The sequence below is a fragment of the Diadema antillarum genome, unplaced genomic scaffold, assembly GCF_040938485.1.
Source record: "Diadema antillarum isolate AM-2024a unplaced genomic scaffold, OU_Dant_1.0 seq00001459_RagTag, whole genome shotgun sequence".
Lineage (NCBI taxonomy): Eukaryota > Metazoa > Echinodermata > Echinoidea > Diadematoida > Diadematidae > Diadema > Diadema antillarum.
In genome coordinates this window covers 367,332-387,284 of record NW_027272204.1, presented here as the reverse complement: position 1 = coordinate 387,284, position 19,953 = coordinate 367,332, and the positions used below count along the sequence as shown (strand labels likewise).

At 39.6% G+C, this 19,953-nt stretch overlaps 2 protein-coding genes across 2 annotated transcripts in view; one reads left to right on the top strand and one right to left on the bottom strand.

Moving 5' to 3' along the window:
- The window catches only part of LOC139709687 (protein virilizer homolog), a 45,279-nt gene extending 39,936 nt beyond the window's left edge, over positions 1-5,343 (top strand). Inside the window, exons 30-34 of the mRNA XM_071621644.1 lie at positions 609-766; positions 1,597-1,714; positions 2,498-2,597; positions 3,891-4,005; positions 5,221-5,343. Of these exons, the coding sequence (XP_071477745.1) occupies positions 609-766; positions 1,597-1,714; positions 2,498-2,597; positions 3,891-4,005; positions 5,221-5,343 (614 nt within the window). The remainder of the gene's footprint in view (positions 1-608; positions 767-1,596; positions 1,715-2,497; positions 2,598-3,890; positions 4,006-5,220) is intronic.
- An 11,653-nt stretch (positions 5,344-16,996) lies between these two features.
- Positions 16,997-19,586, bottom strand: LOC139709716 (E3 ubiquitin-protein ligase NRDP1-like). Its single transcript, XM_071621671.1, has 3 exons — positions 19,416-19,586; positions 17,663-18,128; positions 16,997-17,187 (listed from the first exon to the last, which is right to left on the bottom strand). Exons 1-3 carry the CDS (start codon positions 19,584-19,586, stop codon positions 16,997-16,999), a joined length of 828 nt encoding a protein of 275 aa, XP_071477772.1.
- Positions 19,587-19,953: the final 367 nt, after the last annotated feature.

Genomic DNA, 19,953 nt, shown 5'->3' with positions numbered 1-19,953 from the left:
ATAATTATGTGAATATGGTTTGTCAAGGAAACTTTTTAGTAAACTAGTTCAAATAAAGAAACTAAATTCATAAGTTTCTTTAGGAACAATGATGGCGATGATGATAGTGATGGTTGAAAGAGGATTTTCTGTATTACATTTAATTCACTTTATCATTGAATTATATATTATTCTTGCAGGGGTATTTCCTATATGTATGTATTTTTGTCTGTATTTAGATTATGTTTCTGTTTTTCACTGTCATTTTTTGTTTGTTTTAACAAAAAAAAAGTCACCCCTGCGACAAATATGCAAATAGAATTTCAAATATCTATTTGAGGTGGTGTTGATATTTAAGATATAAGTATTTCTTTGCCAATAGTATAGTGCAAGTTGATATTTGACATGTATGTTCCGATGGATATGAGATCAGTTATCATAATTTGAGACCTGTGCTGTATTTGCAACCCTTAAGATTGAAAGTAGGCAGATAACATCGGAGATAAGTCATCCAAAACTAACATGTAACAAAGTCATTTATGACATGTTCTATTTATACCCGAAGATATATGTTTTTGCCTAGTTTTTTATCACGATATGTTACAATCATTTTGTTTGTGTTTGCCCAGGAGGCTATGGAAGACCAGACTTCAGTGGTCGAGGGCGGGGCGGCTATGACCTGTTTCGTCAGCGTGCCCAGAACACCAGTCGCCCCCCGTCCATGCACGTGGACGACTTTGTTGCTGCCGAACAGGCCCACACGGGTCCTCAACAGAAGCAGCAAAGGGTAGGTCCTCGTCTTGATGTAACGTGACATGTATGATTTTAGTTTTCCCTGGAAGGACTCCTTTTGACAATCGGTTTAGATCTTCAGACATTATCGTGTTGGACAGTCTCATGTCCAACCAAGTTTTTTAAACCCTCCTGTATGTCTTCCCGTACTCTGCAAATTGTGTATAGCTGGAGATGGCTCAGTCAAGTCTTGTAATCAGGTGAGTCTACGTGAGCTATGATTGTGCATTGTCCTGCAGTCCCTTCGTAGTTAGAGACAAAAATTGCTCTGTTCCTTCAGATAAGACATAAACTAGAGGTCTCATGTGAGAGAGAACCACAACTCACTCATAATTAATGGGGGGAAAAATTAAACTTCATTTCCTTCAAAGAACAGAATGCATACCAGGTGAAGTAATTCATTCCATGCTCACACACAAATGGGGAAATGATGGAATGATGTTGACTCTTACTTGATGGTGTACTCCAGAGATAAGACTAGCAAAAATCAGAAAATGATATCAACATAACATATCATTTTGTATGAATGAATGAATGAATGAATGAATGAATGAATGAATGAATGAATGAATGAGTGAATAAGTAAATGAATGAATGAATGAATGAATAAGTGAATGAATGAATGAATGAATGAATGAATGAATGTATGAATGAATGAATATGAATGAATGAATAAGTGAATGAATGAATTAATTAATGAATGAATGACCTTTGGATTAGATTGGATTTGGATTGGATTTATTACTAGCATGTGTTGCATTTTCACGGTTGGGTTTTGAATAAACAGTGTTTTGTATGTAATGTTTATGATCTTTGTTTATATAGGGTCCACCAGGAAGGAGCAGCAGGGGTGACTTCCAGCGAGGAGGTATGGGAGGAACGAGAGGCAGTTTCCATGGCAACCAAGGATCCTGGAATGCGCCAAACTACAGGCGAGATGGAGGTAAGGTTCTACTTATGATTTACAAATAAAAAGGGGTTCTCTTCATTACTGTATCAAATACATTGTGGGGCTTGATTTAAATGATTTATTATGCTGTGCATATATGGGACTAAGTTAAATAGTTATGACGCATCTCTTTTTCTTTGAATGCAAGTGCTGTGTCGTATTGATCAAATAAGGGTTGCTACTTTCAAGGCCTTGTGATGATTATTGCAATGTCAGAAGTGTATCTTTGAATGCATCCATTCACACACAGTAGTATGAAATTTAACATGTTATTTATGATACATCAAAGGGACTGTACAGTTCTGGTTGAGGTGAGGATTTAGCTTTTAACGTTATGCGGGATATTCAGAAACCACTCTATGAGCTGTCAAAGAGCATGCAATTCTAAAGGGAATCAAAAGTTTATTTGATGAAAATCGGTTTTGAAATGGCTGAGATATCCCCCAAACAAGGTGAAATAAAGAAATCCTAATAAAAGACATGGCCTGTCGCCTTTTATTATTATTACTTTTTTGGATATCTCAGCCATTTGAAAACCAATTTTCATCAAATAAACGTTGAATCCCTCTTAAAATTACATGCTCTTTCATATTTCATAAGAGGTTTCTCATTATCTCACTTAGGAATGTTATAAACCTGAATCCTCACCTCCACCAGTACTGTACAGTCCCTTTAACTGAAAGGCAATAAGGGATATGCACCATGGACTGTGGGGAGTTTGTTATAGAACTTTTGTAGAGAAAGTTTTGAATTTGTGCACTCTGTTGTGAATTTCAGGCAGTCCCATGGGTCGCGGTGGGCGAGGCAGGGGTCAGTGGGGTAATCGCCAGCAGAGAGGCCCCTTCGACAGTGGGCAGAGGAATTTTGCACAGAGGAGGTGAGTCGGAGACGGCCCTGTGTTCCCTGATTATGTAAGGTTCCTGTGAGGTCAGGATAGAGTTTTTGGCTGCTGTGATGATGAGATAATAATGATCTTGCTGACAGATGATGACAAAAATCTTGATGACAGTGATTGTGAAAATTATAATTGATTGTGAGGAAGATGATGATTTCTGATGTCAAAGATTTTACCCAAGCTTATTTGAGCTATCGTAGAAGCCTTGCACGTGGGTGATGGTGATGATGATGATGATGATGATGATGATGATTATGATGATGAGTATGATGGTGATTATGATAATGATGATGATGATGACGGCAGTGATGGTGGTGATAATGATGATGATGATGATGATAATGATAATGACAATAATGATGGTGATTTGAGCAATCATAAAAGCCTTACTCATAGGTGATTATGATGATGATGGTGATGATGGTGATGATGGTGATGATGATAATGATGATGCTGGCAGTGATAATGATGATGATAATGGTGATGATGATGATGATGATAATGATGGTGATGATGATAGTGATGATGGTGAAGATGGTGATGATGGTGATGATGGTGATGATAATGGTGATGATGCTAATGATGATGCCGGCAGTGATGATGATAGTGATGATGATAATGATGATGGTGAAGATGGTGGTGATAATGACGATGATGACGGCGGTGTTGGAGATGATGATGGTGATGATGGTGATGATGATGGTGATGATAACGATGATGATGGGGGATGTAACAATAATGACACTTTTAATTTGATTATACGTTATGACACTGATGTACAGATCTAAGTGGTGATGAGGAGAAGGAGGGATGGAGGTGATACTACTAATGATCAGGCCTGGTGTAGACAATCTATCATCATGTGTGATACAATAACACTGAGGGATGTATTATCTATTCTAGTGAAGTCATTTGCTGAGGTGGAGAAATTTCCAATGTTTGTGGTAACGATTGAAGTGAAATGTTCAGATGTTAAGATTAAAATATCTGACACCACCATGCACTTGTTCCACGACCTTCATTATAGACAAACACTTGAATGTGAATAAGATGGTGATTATTGCACTAAATATCACTGACTCTCCTGATATAAAAGCTGATGATGTTGCAAAGCATGTTGGTAAGCATGACAATGAAAAGATGACGATGTAGTGAGACTAAACTTTATATGGGCTAAAGGCTTTGCAATGTACATGCAATTAATAACTTCAGCTCAGCTTCGTTATAGATGTACATTCCAATCTCTGCAATATCTCTCGCTTGTTCTCTGCATAGTCGGTCAGATGGTGGTCCCGACAACCGGATGGGGCCCCGGGACCAGGTGTACAACCGCAATGGGGCCCATGAGCGGAGCTACACACTGCACGGTGGGCCCCGGGGTGGTGGAGGAGTGAGGGGAGGGAACCGCCCGATAGGAGGGGGAGGAGGAGGAAGTGGCAGCAGTGGTGGTGGTGGTGGCATGTCTAGAGGAATGTTTAGTCCTCGAAGAGGTGGAGGAGGAGGAGGGAGTGGAGGAGGAGGAGGAGGCGGAGGAGGAAGAGGAGGCTACCGACCTGGGAGCTCACAGGGAGGCGAGCGCTGGGGAGGAATGGAAGGAGGAAGCAGGTGAGGAAGGGCAACTTTTCTTACCAGGGGGGTGTTTCATAAAGCTGTTGTTAAAGTCACAAATGACTTAAGAATGACTGGTGATCAGTGCTGATGTGCCATGCTTATCAGAATTTCAATAATTCAGCACAAGAACTGATCACCAGTTGTTCTTAAGTTATTTGTAACTTTTTAAACAGCTTTATGAAACACCCCCCTGGACATATTTACTGGTACAGAGGAACCTCGTTATAAAGAGGTCAGACAAAACAAAACCCTCTTATAACAGGGTTATTTTGCGGGTCCTAGCTCCTTACATTTCTTTGATTTTTTGTACCCTGATATAGTGAGAAACCTGATATAACAAGGTGATTGTTATGAATTTTAAGTCCTCGTTACAATGAGGTTCTTTTGTAATTACCATGTGACTTGGTCTTGTCACATGCACTGTGGTCATGTACATTGCAAGCAAAAGGACTTCAGCTTAATCATCAAGAGTTCTCCAACCACACAGACACATAATATGATAGTGGAGAATAAGTTATGATATTGTAGACTCAAGACCCTCATAATTGCATTGTTGCGACTAATCTAAAGAAGGAACTGCCACTTCTGTTTGAAACAGTGAGAAGAAAGACAAAACTTCAGGAAAATTAGGCCAAAATTAAAAAACAAAAACGAGAGAGAAGATCAAAAATTAAATGCCACAGAAAAAGTAGTCGAAATTGTGCCATCCAGTGGTCACTGACCATCAGATAGAGCAAAATAAAGCTTCTCCTATGGTACCTCACTTGTTGCATAACAAGGAATATTCTTTGAGTTATGAATAAAGATATCCTGTATTTTCTTATTATTTTCTCTCTTTTTTATGGAGGTGTAATTGCAAATATCTCAAATTGACAAGAATAGAGCTAATTCATTTTGCGATTGTACTCCTCATATTCTAACATGAGACGAAAGTACTCTTTACATGTGTGTAAATGAATGCCTTCTTGCTTCACTGTTTTTCACGCTTGTCCAGGTTCCTGTCTCCAAAGCCGATGCGAGGAAACCGAATGGGAGGCGGCGGCAGCAGAGACAGCCAGGGGAGGCACAGCCGGTCGTTCACCCCGCTAGCGCAAGGGTCATACGGGGTAGAAGATGATCATCTGCCCATCGGTTGCACACCTCATTCCTTTCTCCGACTCTCTGAAACCCAGAACCTCCTGACCTAAATTATTACCATGAAAAAGACATGTTTGTCCTTTCCTGCAACAAATCAGGGAATCTATCAAGTCACAGCTACCCGAGATGAAAGCAATGTGTGTTTTTGTTTTCACAAAGACACTCTACGCTGTTCTGCTGTGAACTTTAACCTCGTGGCTTCTAAATGACTATATGTATGTGACATTTTTGTATCGAATTCTGAGAAAAAAAACTCTCACAACTGATTCTCACCGTGACCTACCTTGAATGTTAGAGCAAGAATAGAATAATGTGGTCTGCCTTGTTGGAGGATGGAGTGTGTTTGGTGGAGACTCAAATTGTCTTTGCAGCTCACAATCAGGAATTCCTCCTGGGTCCTCAGACCAATATGACATTGCTAAACTTTTAACCACTGAAGTCACGCTTGGCAGGGATACTGTTCTTTGTGACACAGTGTAGCAGCAGACCTCGTACACAAGAAGAAGAAGGGGTACTGTTGATTCGCGGTCAATGGAGCATCGGCTGTGCAACCTGCGTTTGGACTTTGGCAAAATGGGACTGCTTGGATCGTACATATTGGATGAAAGTCTGTCTCCATGATTCAAAGAAAATAATTCCATTTTGTCGCATCGAAATCACTCCTGACAGGGGTACAGTTATTTTGCCCTTAGCAGAGAATCTGGTGTGTAGGCTGCATTCAGACTTCAGCAAGGTGTGGTGACTTTTAGATTGTACATTGATATCATATGACAGTCTGTCTTCACGATTCAAAGAAAACTAATTCCATTTCATCCCACACTGAGTGGATCTTTGTTGCAGAATCAACCCATGAGCAATTCCTAATTCAATGCAAATTAAAGACTATCTTCGTACAATTTTTATACACTCTTGAATTGAAATTTCATGCAGACTTTTTTTTTTTTAATACTGTTATTGTGTAGTGTACACACTTTAATGCATTCTGATGATCATGAAATGAATATCATTAAAACATTGTTGATTTTGTAAGCCAAAATGATAACAATTTCACAAAATGAGACAGAAATTGGCACATTCTGGCACTTTCATGTGAGATTTGCTAGTCTGGATGACCTCCAGAAGAAGAGTTACTACGTACTGATTTCAGAATGGGTTTTTTTTTTACTCCACAAGAGCAGCTGCCGATGTTTTGCCACAGAAATAGCAGTCAGGCCCCCAGTGTTGCACATGGCAGGCAGTATTAGTCATAGCCAAGTGCAACAGCACACCAGTATTCCTGAAGGACTCGTCCCCTTGGCTTCTTGCCAGGGGATTCTCACCGGACCGGCTGATCATGCCTGGGGTGGGATGAAATCGGCTAACACCTCTTCCTATGTCTTGCGCAATGGTGCACTGATTCTGTCTCGTCGCACTGCAACCCTTTCAGTACAGTAGCACTGTGAGAGTATACATAACCATTATGTTCTGAAGTGTTAAAGGGATGGTATAGTATTGGTGGAGGTAAGGATTCAGCTTTCAACTTTTTTTGCAAGATACTTAGAAACCACTTTATGAAATGTTATACAGAGCATACCATTAAAGAGGAATTCAAAGTTTATTTGATGAAAATCAATTTTGAAATGGCTGAGATATCCAAAAACAAAGTAAAACAAAGCAATCCAAACAAAAGATGGGTCCAACCTTTTATTTGGATCGCTTTGTTTTGGATATCTCAGCCACTTCAAAACAAATTTTTAACCAAATAAAATTTGAATTAATCTTAGAATTATATGCTCTTTTTATATAGCATAAAACGTTTCTCATTATCTCAAACAATTATCATCAACAAAAAAAAAAAAAAAATAGAAACCTGAAGCCCCAACACAACCAAAACTGTACCATCCCTTTCAAGAATCAAGTGTGTAATAATGTGATGAGATGGCAAAGCTTGTTTTGTGATTGTCAATTTTAAACTTGTATTGCAAATCTTTGGTGTGTGTTTGTTTTTCCTGAAATCTTCTCTGAGTTTTTCCTAAAATCTCCTCTGAGTTTTGTCTGTTGGGCTTTACATCAGTGATTAAGCATGCCATGATGACATTCAGGTGACTTGTCGGCTATTTTACTCCGTCCATTTATTTCCCTCACTGAGGGGAATAAATGGACTGACAATGGACTGAGTAAACAGCCATCAAGAAAATACATCACGCTGGGGGGTTGTTATGCCTCCTCCCCAAAAGGTGCCAGAGACAATTTCTTTTCTTTTTTTTAATCAAAATTGGTAATCAAGTTGAGAAGGAAATACATATATGCCTGGGGTTTTTTATTTTTTGTTTTGTTTTTTTATTTTTTCTGGGGGGGGGGTTCTATTTTCCTGTTGTTGTTGTTGTTGTTTGTTTACTTGCTCTTTGGGGAGAGGGGATCAATGAAATAATAAAAGTCTTGAGATGTCATTTCTAGTTTTGATTCAGTGGATCTCAGAGAAACAAAGGGAAAAACATACAATGGTCTGTCACAGTATTGACACCCACTCACTCATATGACACTGGGGAAGGATGTAAGCCATGTTATTGTCATTATTGCTGTTATTATTATTTAAATATTTTATTGTGATTTTTTACTATGAAGGCAACCTCATGATGCTCTGCATACTGCTCTTCTGTATATCTTTTTTTTTAAACTTGATTTTTCTCTCTTAAAGGGACAGCCAAACACAGGAGATTCAAATGAACTGTATGAAATACAGATATGTGTACAAGTACAATTGTATAGCTAGATCATTCAGACTTTGTATTCCATGTACTTCCCAACATACCCAGAGACTCCAACTCTCCCGTTTTCGACGGGAGATCTCCCGCCAAAAGCCCATTTTTGCGAAATCTCCTGTTCTCCCACTTGAGATTTAATTTCTCCCGCTTGAAATGATTTCTTACTTAGTGTCATTGTATGTTGAAAAACAAGCCTTAGATAGCACGAGATAAAGTCTAGAACTCTACAGCTTGACCCCGGCCACAAGGAACAGCGCGCTTCGCGCACATCAAGTTGGAGTCTCCCGTTTGCTTGGGGTTTCAGGCGGGAGTTCTCCAGATCAGAAGGTGCTTGGGGTTGGAGTCTCTGCATACCAGCTGTGCAGAATGTGTGACAGAGCAGAACATGACTCTGAGATGTGTACTTACCATGTCTGAAAATTGAATTGTGCGATTCACTGGTGAACCAAACAACTGTGTATGGAAAGGAGAGCCACTTGTTATTTCCTCATGGAAGAATTAAATTCTTGACTATGTAATACAGATATTTTGTCATTGATGAACATTTTGTCAACAAAGGGTTTAATTCTCTCGAAACAATGGCTTGGTGGTTTATAAGAACAAATGAATGGAGCATGGAGTTACATGTAACATCAACTTTTGCCAAAAAGTCTTCCACATTGTCATTATATAGCGTGTCACATCCAGCAACCAAGTATATGTCAATTCACAAAGGAATTTTGCTATTGCTCATGGCATCGAATTACCTGAAGTTCGCCATTTCATGAAAACAATGAAACTACATTTTATTCCCAAGGCCTGTCTGTTCACTTGCCTGAAAGAAATGTGTCCAGCTTTGCATTCAATCATATCACTAACTTTATGCTTCAGTTCAATTTCTAATTGATTTGATTTGATTTTGATTTGATTTTTGAATGTCTTTTTCATACATAAATGAAATACGTACAAAGTCAATTGAATGAACTAATTGAACACAGTATAATTTGAATCTGACAGTTAAAACAGATAAATGATTAATTGAAATATCCAACATTTTTTCTAACACAATGCAGAATTAAAAACAAACGGGCATTATTTTATGCATACTGTATATGCTATAATTTTCGCGTACATAAATTTTCGCGAATTGTCGCTGTCACACATTTTCGCGAGTGGTTAAATTCGCGATTGGGGGACCAGAGAAAATATGAAGTGGCAAAGAAAGTGTGAATTTTCAACTTACTAGCAAGTAAGAATGACACTAGTTATACACTGCATGAAAAAGACTTGCCAAACTCTGCGAACTAGTAAGTTAGAATTCAACATTTTGAAGTGGTTAAGTCCATTGCGCTAGATTTCTGACGAGTGGTCCCCTTGCGATAATGGATTGGCTCTCTACAGTATTCGTAAGTTGACGTGGACGTGCGTAAACAAGCTTAGCCAGTATGGTCTGTTCGGTAAGCCGTGACATGGTATACTAGTACTGAAATGTTCGTATCACCAAGGCAAGGGATTCATTTTGGAAGGTAATATTTTCGCGTGCTGTTAATTTCGCGAATAGCTCCCGACTCACGAAATTCGCGAAAATAAAACCCCCGCGAAATATATAGCGTATACAGTATTATGCAAACATAGGATCCTGTGTATCTGTCGTTCAAAGACAAATTAAGCAACTCTTGATGTAACAGAAATACAGGAGACCATCATCATAGGCAAATGCTTGACGAGGACAATGGCCTCGCTAGTGCCAGGATAAGATATCATAAATTTATCTGTATCTACCTGTCAAATCCATGCCACTACCATGATTTAGGCTCTCCTACTATCCCATTACAACGTCACAAATGATGAAGTCAGGGACAGAATTTTCTTATGCACCATATGACAGCTTGCTCCACACCATCATGAAACAGGAGCTGGTAGGAGCAAGAGGGATGGGGGGGGGGGGGGGGGGGGCAGGTGACAAGACTAACCAGCCTTGGAAAGAAAAACATCTTATAAGGCACAGTACCAGGAGGAAGACAAAAGAGGTGGATGGAAGAAGGGGGAGGGGAGGATAATAACATCCTGGAGTGGACAGGGCCGTCCTCTGCCAAGTCACAAAGTCGGTGCAGCACATGACAGGAAGATTTGGAAGACATTTAGTGGAAGATAGCCTGAGATTGACGACAAAGACCGTGATCGTTCTGTTTCATTCTTCCTTCTCTCTTCTTCTCTTCATAATTTTCATGTATACATGGGACCCACATACATGAATGTTTATAAACAGATAAATATGTACATGTTCATATAAATGTATGTGTATAGCTATCTCTTCCTCTCTCTCTCTCTCTCTCTCTCTCTCTATATATATATATATATATATATATATATATATACATGTAGACACTATTATATATTAGTTCTATATAGATATACATATGCATATCATACATATATTCATATAATATTATGTATGTATATTATATGTATGAAGATAAGTACAGCTCCATACATGAAAATACATATTTTTCCATATTTGTGTGCGTATTTCCATTTTCTTCTATACCCTTTTTTCCTCTTCCTGTCTGCATATCTCTCTCTCTCTTTGACTTTTTATCTTCTCTATGGCCTTCTCTGAGTGGAAATCCCAGTTCATGTTCTCACTGTGTCACACGAGGTCCAAGGACACGGCAAACTGCAATTCATGCCTCACCTATGGCGCGTTTAGAAACTCGCTGCACTGTGAGGTATTCGGGGAATCCCCTGGCCTCCCAGGCACGTTATAATTATCGCGCTGTTTTAGTACAGTCAGGATGAACATGATAAAAGCTTATTTTAAACCTTACGTGAGAGTCTGGTTCATTATTGTAATGGATGTCACTATTTTTTTTTTCTCTCTCTCTCTCATGGGGAGAGGAAAATTAAGGGAGCAGTGACAGGGAAGGGTGTGAGAAAAAAAGTATAACTATACACGAGACAGAAATTATAGGAATAAAGGGATTTTTTTATCCTTCTAACTCGCCTTATGAAGGCTTATGAATTACGAAATAAGACTTATTATTACGAAATAAGATCCGCGAGAATGAAAGAGAGGTGAGGCATTGGGTATTGATCAAACATCATCATGTCACTTCCGTGTCCTAGCTCAGTGGTAGTGCCGCTGCTCGGCAAGCAGTATGTGATTCGGGTTTAAATCCCACGCTAGTTGCTTCTTTTCCACTTGGTTGTTCATGCTTTACATGTATACAGATCGAGCATGCGATCTTATTCACGGTGAGTAGCAGAAAACAAACGACCGAACAAACAAACAAACAAACAAACAAACAAACAAACAAACAAACAAACAAAATCTCTGAGACAGCAACTGTCGGCTCCAAACAACAATGTAAGCGAACTTCAGAGGTCTAGAACACTTTGACCCTCGCACACATAACCTCTTCCACCAATGCCAATGCCAACACAAACACTAACACAAACACCCATACTGCTGACAATAAAAACAACAATATCAAATGTCAAGGACACGTCGCAGGGCTGGTGTAGCGTATAGGAGTTGCAAGCAACTGAGCCAAATGCCTCTGAAATTAGCCAGTAGACTAAGCGTTTTCGATAAAGCGTACATGATTTAATTACCATGAGCATGAATAAATAGCTTTGACAAAACATATCATTCTACACAGTCATCGGCACCATCAGATATATTTGTATCAATATGCGGACAGGTAATATGAAAGAGATATTACGACAGTTTCTATCTTTTGCTTGTGTTAAATTTGAAGCTGTCCGACTTGTAGGAGCAAATGGCAGTCGATATACAGTTGTTTTATTTTCGGTATTCAACATAACAAACTGGAAAGTCGTTCCAGAGAGCTTTACTAATGGCAAGGGGTTTTTTGTGACTTTAATTGATTGTCAATATACAGTATAGCAACATTGCAGTTGCACTGGTAACTTGATGGGAAGTGGACACGTCATGAGCAGCCCCTCAACATCATGCAACTTGCCTATCGGAGGTATTCAAAGACTGAATGGTGAATACTCCATGGTTTTCCCCAACATAATCGGTACTCTTATATTTTGTGGAGCAAGAATTAATGTCATTTTCCATATAGGGAGACTACTTGAACAAAAAAAAAAAAGAAAGAAAGAAAGAAAGAAATGGGAAGATCGACGTTACGATTAGTCTAATTGAAAGCACGTTGGCTTTGGTGAAGCTAGAAAGTTATGATATTGTCGCCATATAACGGTAACAATTATGATCAATGATGATAGCGGGAATTCAGAATAAACAAATAGGAACGTATGATTATATACGCATGCAGCACACAGAAAACTACAAATAAATCCCGTTGTCACAAGCACACACTGACGACATAATGAACTCCGAAATGGGTACATTATTCAGGCACACAAATACTGCGAAGCTAGCCATAATAAGTGAGATACTTTTGTAACGCAATTTTGCTACAAATATTTAAGACACTGACCAATGGGCGGCACAATGACCTCACTAATTGGGTTACACGTCGCTCACACTCCTGCACAGGTCACCTATTTTAAAGTATGTGCATATACATATGTACTTCAGGAGTCGTATTGTACATGACGGATCTGCATAATGATGTTCATCGCCCTGGCATATAAACACATTCAGTTTCTCGTGCCCACGGCATATGGAAGTGACAGCGATCGTTGTCGTAACAGGTTTGGACACCGCCACAAATGCTTCCCGTTCAAATCGAGGCCAAAATACATTATACATGTATAGGTACCTATATCAAGCTCATGTCCAAGTCTAGAATTGCTACGATGCAACTGACTATGATAATATTATGTTAATTAGTAAGTACGCAGAAAAAGCGTCTCTATATGGATGAACCTCCTTTAGAGTATACATTTACGTTGTTATGTCGCCAATAATATAATAGTTTGAGAAAGACAACAACTCATCACAACATTGTCCACAATATTAACAACATTGCTGCTTAAACCATGTCGTGATAAACTTGTATGCTGGTATCAAATGTTGTGTAGGCATCAAACATCACACAATAAATGACGGCGATTGGCCTCGACCACCCACCGATTTTTTCCCCAATCAAACCCTGAGATACATTTGCATAATATTAAAAACGTAGAAGTACGAACATTCTGTATAGAGAGATACATGCGCGTGTGTCTTGATGTGGGCTTCGACAAAATAATTGGATGCAATTAAATCATGATGTACAGGGTAAGTGCACACAGCAATGATTTGCAAGCATCGTGGGGATTTTGCAGATTATGACACGTGTTATGTGGAGAACAGTGTAAGTCATTTCATCTGATTGACACAATCATTGTGACGTCAATAATGCACTTGCAATGTGAATTTGACACGCAAACAAAATGACCACTTTCAGATGGGGGAATTTTACAAGGATGAAAGTCTACTCCAAAGCCTTTCTGAGTTAGTTTAAAAGAAGGCCATATGATTCCACCTCTTAAAAGGAAAATATCATGTTTCAGGAATTTCCACCAAAACGCATTCAGTTCCTTTAAACTTCGAGGACAGCTTGTCCAATGAGGTATACTTCGGATCATATGTTTAGTGTATGATCATTCATTTTCATTAATCACGAGGTAAAAAAAAAAAGTTTATAACAAGCTTTGGGTTTCTTAAAGAATATTCCCCGACTAAGTCAAGTATGTAATGGGTATGCCCGGTGGGTATGACACGAGAGGTGTGGCTCTATATAGATCCCTCATTCTATTTACTGAGTACATGTATGAGACCTCTACCCTTGGTTCAACGTGACGTCAACCCCAGGGATATTTCGGTGCTGCTGAAAGCGTTTGTTGGCACGAACCTCACAGCAAAGATTTCGTCAGAGCCGCATGTGAGCATTCAAGATGGCAAAATGACTGTAAAAGTCCCAGTTTCTATTGAACACATCCAGAAGCCCGGTTGAAAGAATATCGATCGAGACTTATGAGACGAGTCTGGAGGCGGGGCTTGGGAGGAGAAGGAGCTTCAAAAATCCCCCAAGCGGTCATACGTACAGTTCTCACATAAAACATGACAATGATAAAGGTGAGGATGTTATGTTCTACAGACGATATTGCTCATAATCATGAACGAAATCATTACAAAAATTAGAAGGCAAATCGCTCAAAGTCTGGACAAAACATACAAGAAAAGTGACATTTATGACCAACGAATAACACAAAGACCCTGCGAAAAAAAAAAAAAAAAAAACTATACCTGAAGGTGGGAGCTATAATATTGTCTGTAATCTTACAAGAACCTCAACAGGCCCCACCATTACGTGACTATATCGATAATAATATTCCATAGCATTTGTTCATTTTTTGTTTGTTTGATTTTTTTAAAAGTGCTCAAATCTCATGATTAACATTCCAGCTCTTATGACGCGCTCTCCGCTCAGAATAAGTCACTCCGAGATTTGTATACGGGTACTTAAAATATCAAAACAGAAACAAACAAAAAAATCTGATAGGACTACAATGCATTAAGTATATCCTCTCTGATTTCTTTAATACGAATTTACTTAGACCGAGTAAAAGTAAAAATACTAATCTAAGGTACTGTTATCATTTCATTGTTATTATTATCATTATCATTATTATTATTATTATTATTATTATTATTATTATCATTATTATCATTATTATCATTATTATTATTATTATTATTATTATTATTATTATTATTATTATTATCATTATTATCGTTATCATCATTATCATTATCATATCATCATTATCATTGCTGTTGTTTTTGTTTTTGTTGTTGGAGGATAATAATGACATCCAGAGAAGAATGGCCACCATCGTGGAAAAATGGTATGTTTTGAATTGCATCACATAAAAACAACAACAATTTCCTTTATATTTTTGCTGAATCATTGCTTGGTTTCCACTACCATCTAATCAGTTTGCCTTCCAGGATAAAAAAAAAAAAATTGATATAATCCTACAAGCCTTAAATTCTTCTCCCGCCGTCTGGAAGTGAATATTATTGTGGGCAGGCATTCCGATCTCAACCTCCCGTTCGCCCACTTGCCCCCCAGTCATGACCCGAGAGGTAACGGGGTTGATGCGTTGTCGCGGCAACGGCATATACACAAAACAAAATCCTACCTATATAGTGCATTTACCCTCGCGCATTCCATCGCCAGTATATCAACAATGTTTATCTATTGACATTTTATCACGCACGCTTACACTTGGTGTTATTGTATTTCGCACTTCACTACGACTAATGGAACTGTATGCTCTATATTACATGGAATTTGACAATTCTTTCTGTCGACTTCTAAGCGCAAATATCACTTGGTATTTAGAAGGTAGCAGTTAAAGCTCCCCCTCCAACTCCCATAATTTCCCTCCTGTTTGGAAAGTAAAAGGTGTCTGTAGTATCCAATGGTCGTTACCGGTTTGTTTGTTTTTTAAACATCAATGTAATGGCGTGTGACTGAATATTTTTATCATCTGCAAATAAATTGTAATATATCATTCTAACTCCAAACTTAAAGGGATGGTACAGTATTGGTGGAGATGAGAATTGGGCTTTTAACTTTGTGCGAGATACCAAGAAAACACTTAGTACAGAGCATACCATTTTAAGAGGAATTCAAAGCTTATTTGATGAAAATCGGGTTTGAAATGACTGAAACATCCAAAAACAAAGTAAAACAAAGAGATCGTAAAAAAGTGTGGGTCCCACACTTTATTAGAATCGCTCTGTTTTGGATATCTCAGCCATTTCAAAACCAATTTTCATCAAATAAACGATGAATTCCTCATGGAATTACATGCTATTTCATATTTCATAAGAGGTCTCTCATTATCTCACTAAAAAAATGTTAGAAACCTGAAATTAGGTCTCAACCAAAACTATACGATCCCTGCATAGATTTCAGACAGTTCTTAAATGTCACGGGTGTAAGGGTCTTTTCTCTGTAGCTCAACAATGTTCATTGGCCTTATAATCTCCAAGATCATTCACATATTAGGCATCGGGTTTGGGTAGAAGTCAATCCAACGGCCTTTAGATCTTATACAGAGCTCACCACCACAAACACTACGACAAAAACACATCCACACATGCCAGCAGTTACACACACTCGTATACTTTTATACTAATAGGCAAATAGCGAGCCATCGCAAAGTCTACTTCACCAAGCATCAAAAGAATCTGGCTTCCTGTAGCCTGGGCGCGTTTCTCTTAACACAAATTATGGTAAATTACAACTTCACTAGGCAATCCCGAAGATATTTGTGAGATCAAGGACAGCCGTGCTGCCTTGCATACAGTATACGAAAAACAGGACTCGTTCTGACAGATGTCTTTCGTAAAGCCAGAATTGCGATTACAAATCAGTGCGGAGTCTGGATATGAAATCAGAGCTACATAACTGGTCATGATTGGCGTCGATCTCTAATTAGCAGTAGTAAGCAAGGATCACAGTTACACCCCCTCACTAAAATAATCTTCTATCTACAGAAGGCAAGAACATTATGAAAACAGGATTATACCTTGTCATTATTATTCGTATAATCCGTTGTACCTCACGAAAAGATAAACGAAACAAGAACATATTGTTCAAAATATGTCCTTTAAAAAAACTGATGTCCACAAAAGTACAATGATGAAATTAATACAATGATAACCTTTGCCCCGGATGTAGTTCAATTTCCAAGGCAAAACCCCTGCAGTTCCACGTTTACCTAATCATGTGTGATGTTCCTGGAAGATAACTTTAAAAACTTGCAATGTGAATGGGAAATCAAAATTCTACAGGGGACTCTAGTGTAGAGTGAGGTATGAATTGATGTCGCAGATTCATCGGGCGATGCATTTTGACCAAAGAGATTTTACATGGTCTCTTTGGTCCACACCAAGTTCCGACCTACGCGCAGACTCTATAGCGCAGTGATCTTCTCCGTCCGCGTGCACATCCTACACGTGTTCTTGGCGGTCTCCCCTTCCTTCAGAGATTTCAGCAGTTCCATGAGTTCCTTCCGCTCCAGTTCCAGAGCCTCCATGTGCTGTCTCCGCTGCGTCTCCAGCGCGTTCAGCACCCTGAGCTCGTGTTGGAGACTCGTGATGTCACCTAGATGGCAGACGATCACAGATGATTAGGGTAAAAAAATGCTGCAGAAAAATGATGTGACTGATTAGAAATGCAGGACAAAAAAATACTCTAGGTGGAGATACGGCATAATCGCCCCCCCCCCCCCAAAAAAAAAAAAAAAAAATCTCAAGTCGAAGTTGAAATATTATGTCGAAAACATTTAACTGGGATAAGAAAGGTTTGACAGAAATAATTGGTATTAAGCTACAGTTATGATTGCTGTCTTCATCATATCCGAGGCCTACCTGGACAAAAACTGTTATAGTAGTTGTTTCCTAATCGGGGATCTTTACACTTTTCGTATTCATATCCTGTCTTGATGGGAGATGGGGTTGGCATATGTTGCTTTGCCAATACGAAATATAGATGCAGATATCATTGCCAAATCATCTATTTTCTGTGAGCATAATCAATGGAGTTGTTGTAAAGGGTGTATGCAAGTTTGTTGCTATACCTCTGAGTTGGTCCATGGTTTGGTGCATGACGGCTACCTTCTCCACCATGTGAGCTCGCTGCGAGTCCAGCCGCAGCTGCATCTCATGCCGCATGTCCTCCTGCTTGCAGATCATCTCCGACCGCAGTAGCTCCAGCTCAGTGCGCAGCTCGGCCACGCAGTTGTGCGAGTCCACCTCGGAGCTGAGGATCGTCAGTCCGCAGCCGCGCTGGCACTTGGAGCTGCGATAGTGGCAGGCGGACAGGTGGGAGTCGAGCAGGCGACGCTCGAGCACCGCGTCGCAGCCTCGCGACTTGTTGGGACACTCGGCGACACCGTAAGCGCACTCGCGCTCGTGGCGGGCGATGACCTCTAGGCTGGTCACCTCCTCGCAGCCGTTGTCCGAATTGATGCAGCGGAGCTGCAGCTGGTTGAGGTCATTGCGCATGTACCGGAAGAGGGGTCGAAGGTCAGATTCGTTCAGGTTCTAAGTACATAAAGCACACAAAATAGAGATAAGAAAATTATGTTAATAACATAAATGATTATCTATAGGGAGCCTAGCAATACGCGCTGACATTTTAGAGTATACCTGAATTACCTTCCGTCATCCACAAGTTTTGTCTGCAACCAACGTCGTTTTTCAATAATCATTCAAAAATGACCATGGGATCGACTGCCGAAATTTCGGCAAATGTTGCTAACTCGATCTTTTTTTTTTGTCATTTTCTTTTAAATTGGGTTTTGACTTTTATGGATCTTGAAAAACACAAGTAAGTTCATGTGCAAACTGTGAATAAGCTTGCCAGATAATGGTGACAAACAGGTCGAATGAAGATTATACTCTAACTATATATTCTAATAAACAGAATCTTAAAAAATAAAAAAGCTTGCAGATGCGCAAGTATACAAAAAGGAAGCAAACAGGTTGACAGCCATGTATTCCATTCATAGCTGGTCCAAAATGAAGGAAAACTACCCTAGCATTTTTCCCGTTCACACCCCGGACAGAATCACGACAAAAGAGGACCGTCTGGTGTCACTGTTGTATTCTGTAACCCAGTGTATAACTGTTGAATACCCCAGTTACCGAAAGGAAATCATGTACATGTACTGTCCTTTCACGACTCCAACAACCAAACAAATAACTATTGCCGATAGGGAAAGCTTTCTTGAAACATTCCAATCCCATTGTTACGGGTCGATAAAGGCAAGAAGCCAAATCAAACCTCTTTTCACACAGAGGTACACTGTGCGAACCTTTTTCTTTTTCGTGTCTAGTTTGTGTATGTTCGTGAATACCACTCCCATGCAAACATTATAGTTAATTGCTGATTTAGACTGCCATTAGAATACACCGAATGTCAAGCCAATAACTTATTCTTTTGTTGGAACACATGTTCGACTTTGCTTTCTTATCGACATCGAATCGATGTCTATCTTCCACAAATCTAATTCATACATAAGCCTACCATGTTAGTGCATGAATATCCTACCTGAATCAGTGTTTGATGAGGTCAACAAACAGTTCGACGTCAGTGATATTGCTGACGTGTGGTAATGATGTCTGTTATCGTATTATAGGTGTAAGTCTGTAAATGTAATGTTCTTGAAGAAATCACAAAAAGTCTGTGCATTTCTTTTAACGTGTTGGAAATTCGCAATTTGTTCTCGTGAATTCATTATACGTATTTAAAAGCTACTAAAGATTAAAACCTACTATACATTAAAGAAATGGCTCATGTATTTATAGGCGGTATGAACATGCGATTACCTTGCGATCTTCAGGACAGGTTCGCTCGTGCACCAGCCATCCGTGTATACACGTGGCGCAGAAGGCGTGTTCACACGGCGCCTGCAGCGGGTCCTCCAGAACGTCTTTGCAGATGCCGCACATGAGACCGTCCTTGACTGGGCCAACGAACCGGTCTTGATCGTAACCCATGCTGGCTTTGGTCGGCTGTCGTACCACGATGAAAACGGTCACGGAACTGGTGCGTTCACATGGACGGCGCGAAGATGATCCCCCTGTTTCCTCGCGGTTTCTTCTTTTTTCGATATCGTGCCTGCAGACGAGTTCGCGCGACCGATCCGTTACAGAGTGGTCGTCGGTCGGTGGCGACGGGACGAAGGTGTTATCATCGCATCCCTGTAAACATGCTGAGCAGGCCCTTCAGAACGGTGATAGAAACATAAACAATATCATAAACAACAGCAACGACAACAACAACAACAACAACAACAACAACAACAACAACAACAACAAGGACATCGTCTAGAGACATGCTGCCATTTCTGTTTTTCACCAGTGG

What these genes read in the sequence shown, in the direction of transcription:
- LOC139709716 (XM_071621671.1), bottom strand. Translation starts at nt 19,586, where the DNA reads ATGGGTTACGATCAAGACCGGTTCGTTGGCCCAGTCAAGGACGGTCTC. An exon ending in CCTGTCCTGAAGATCGCAAG is followed by an intron (nt 18,129 to 19,415) that starts GTAATCGCATGT and finishes TTATGTACTTAG; the next exon opens with AACCTGAACGAATCTGACCT. An exon ending in AACCATGGACCAACTCAGAG is followed by an intron (nt 17,188 to 17,662) that starts GTATAGCAACAA and finishes TCTGCCATCTAG; the next exon opens with GTGACATCACGAGTCTCCAA.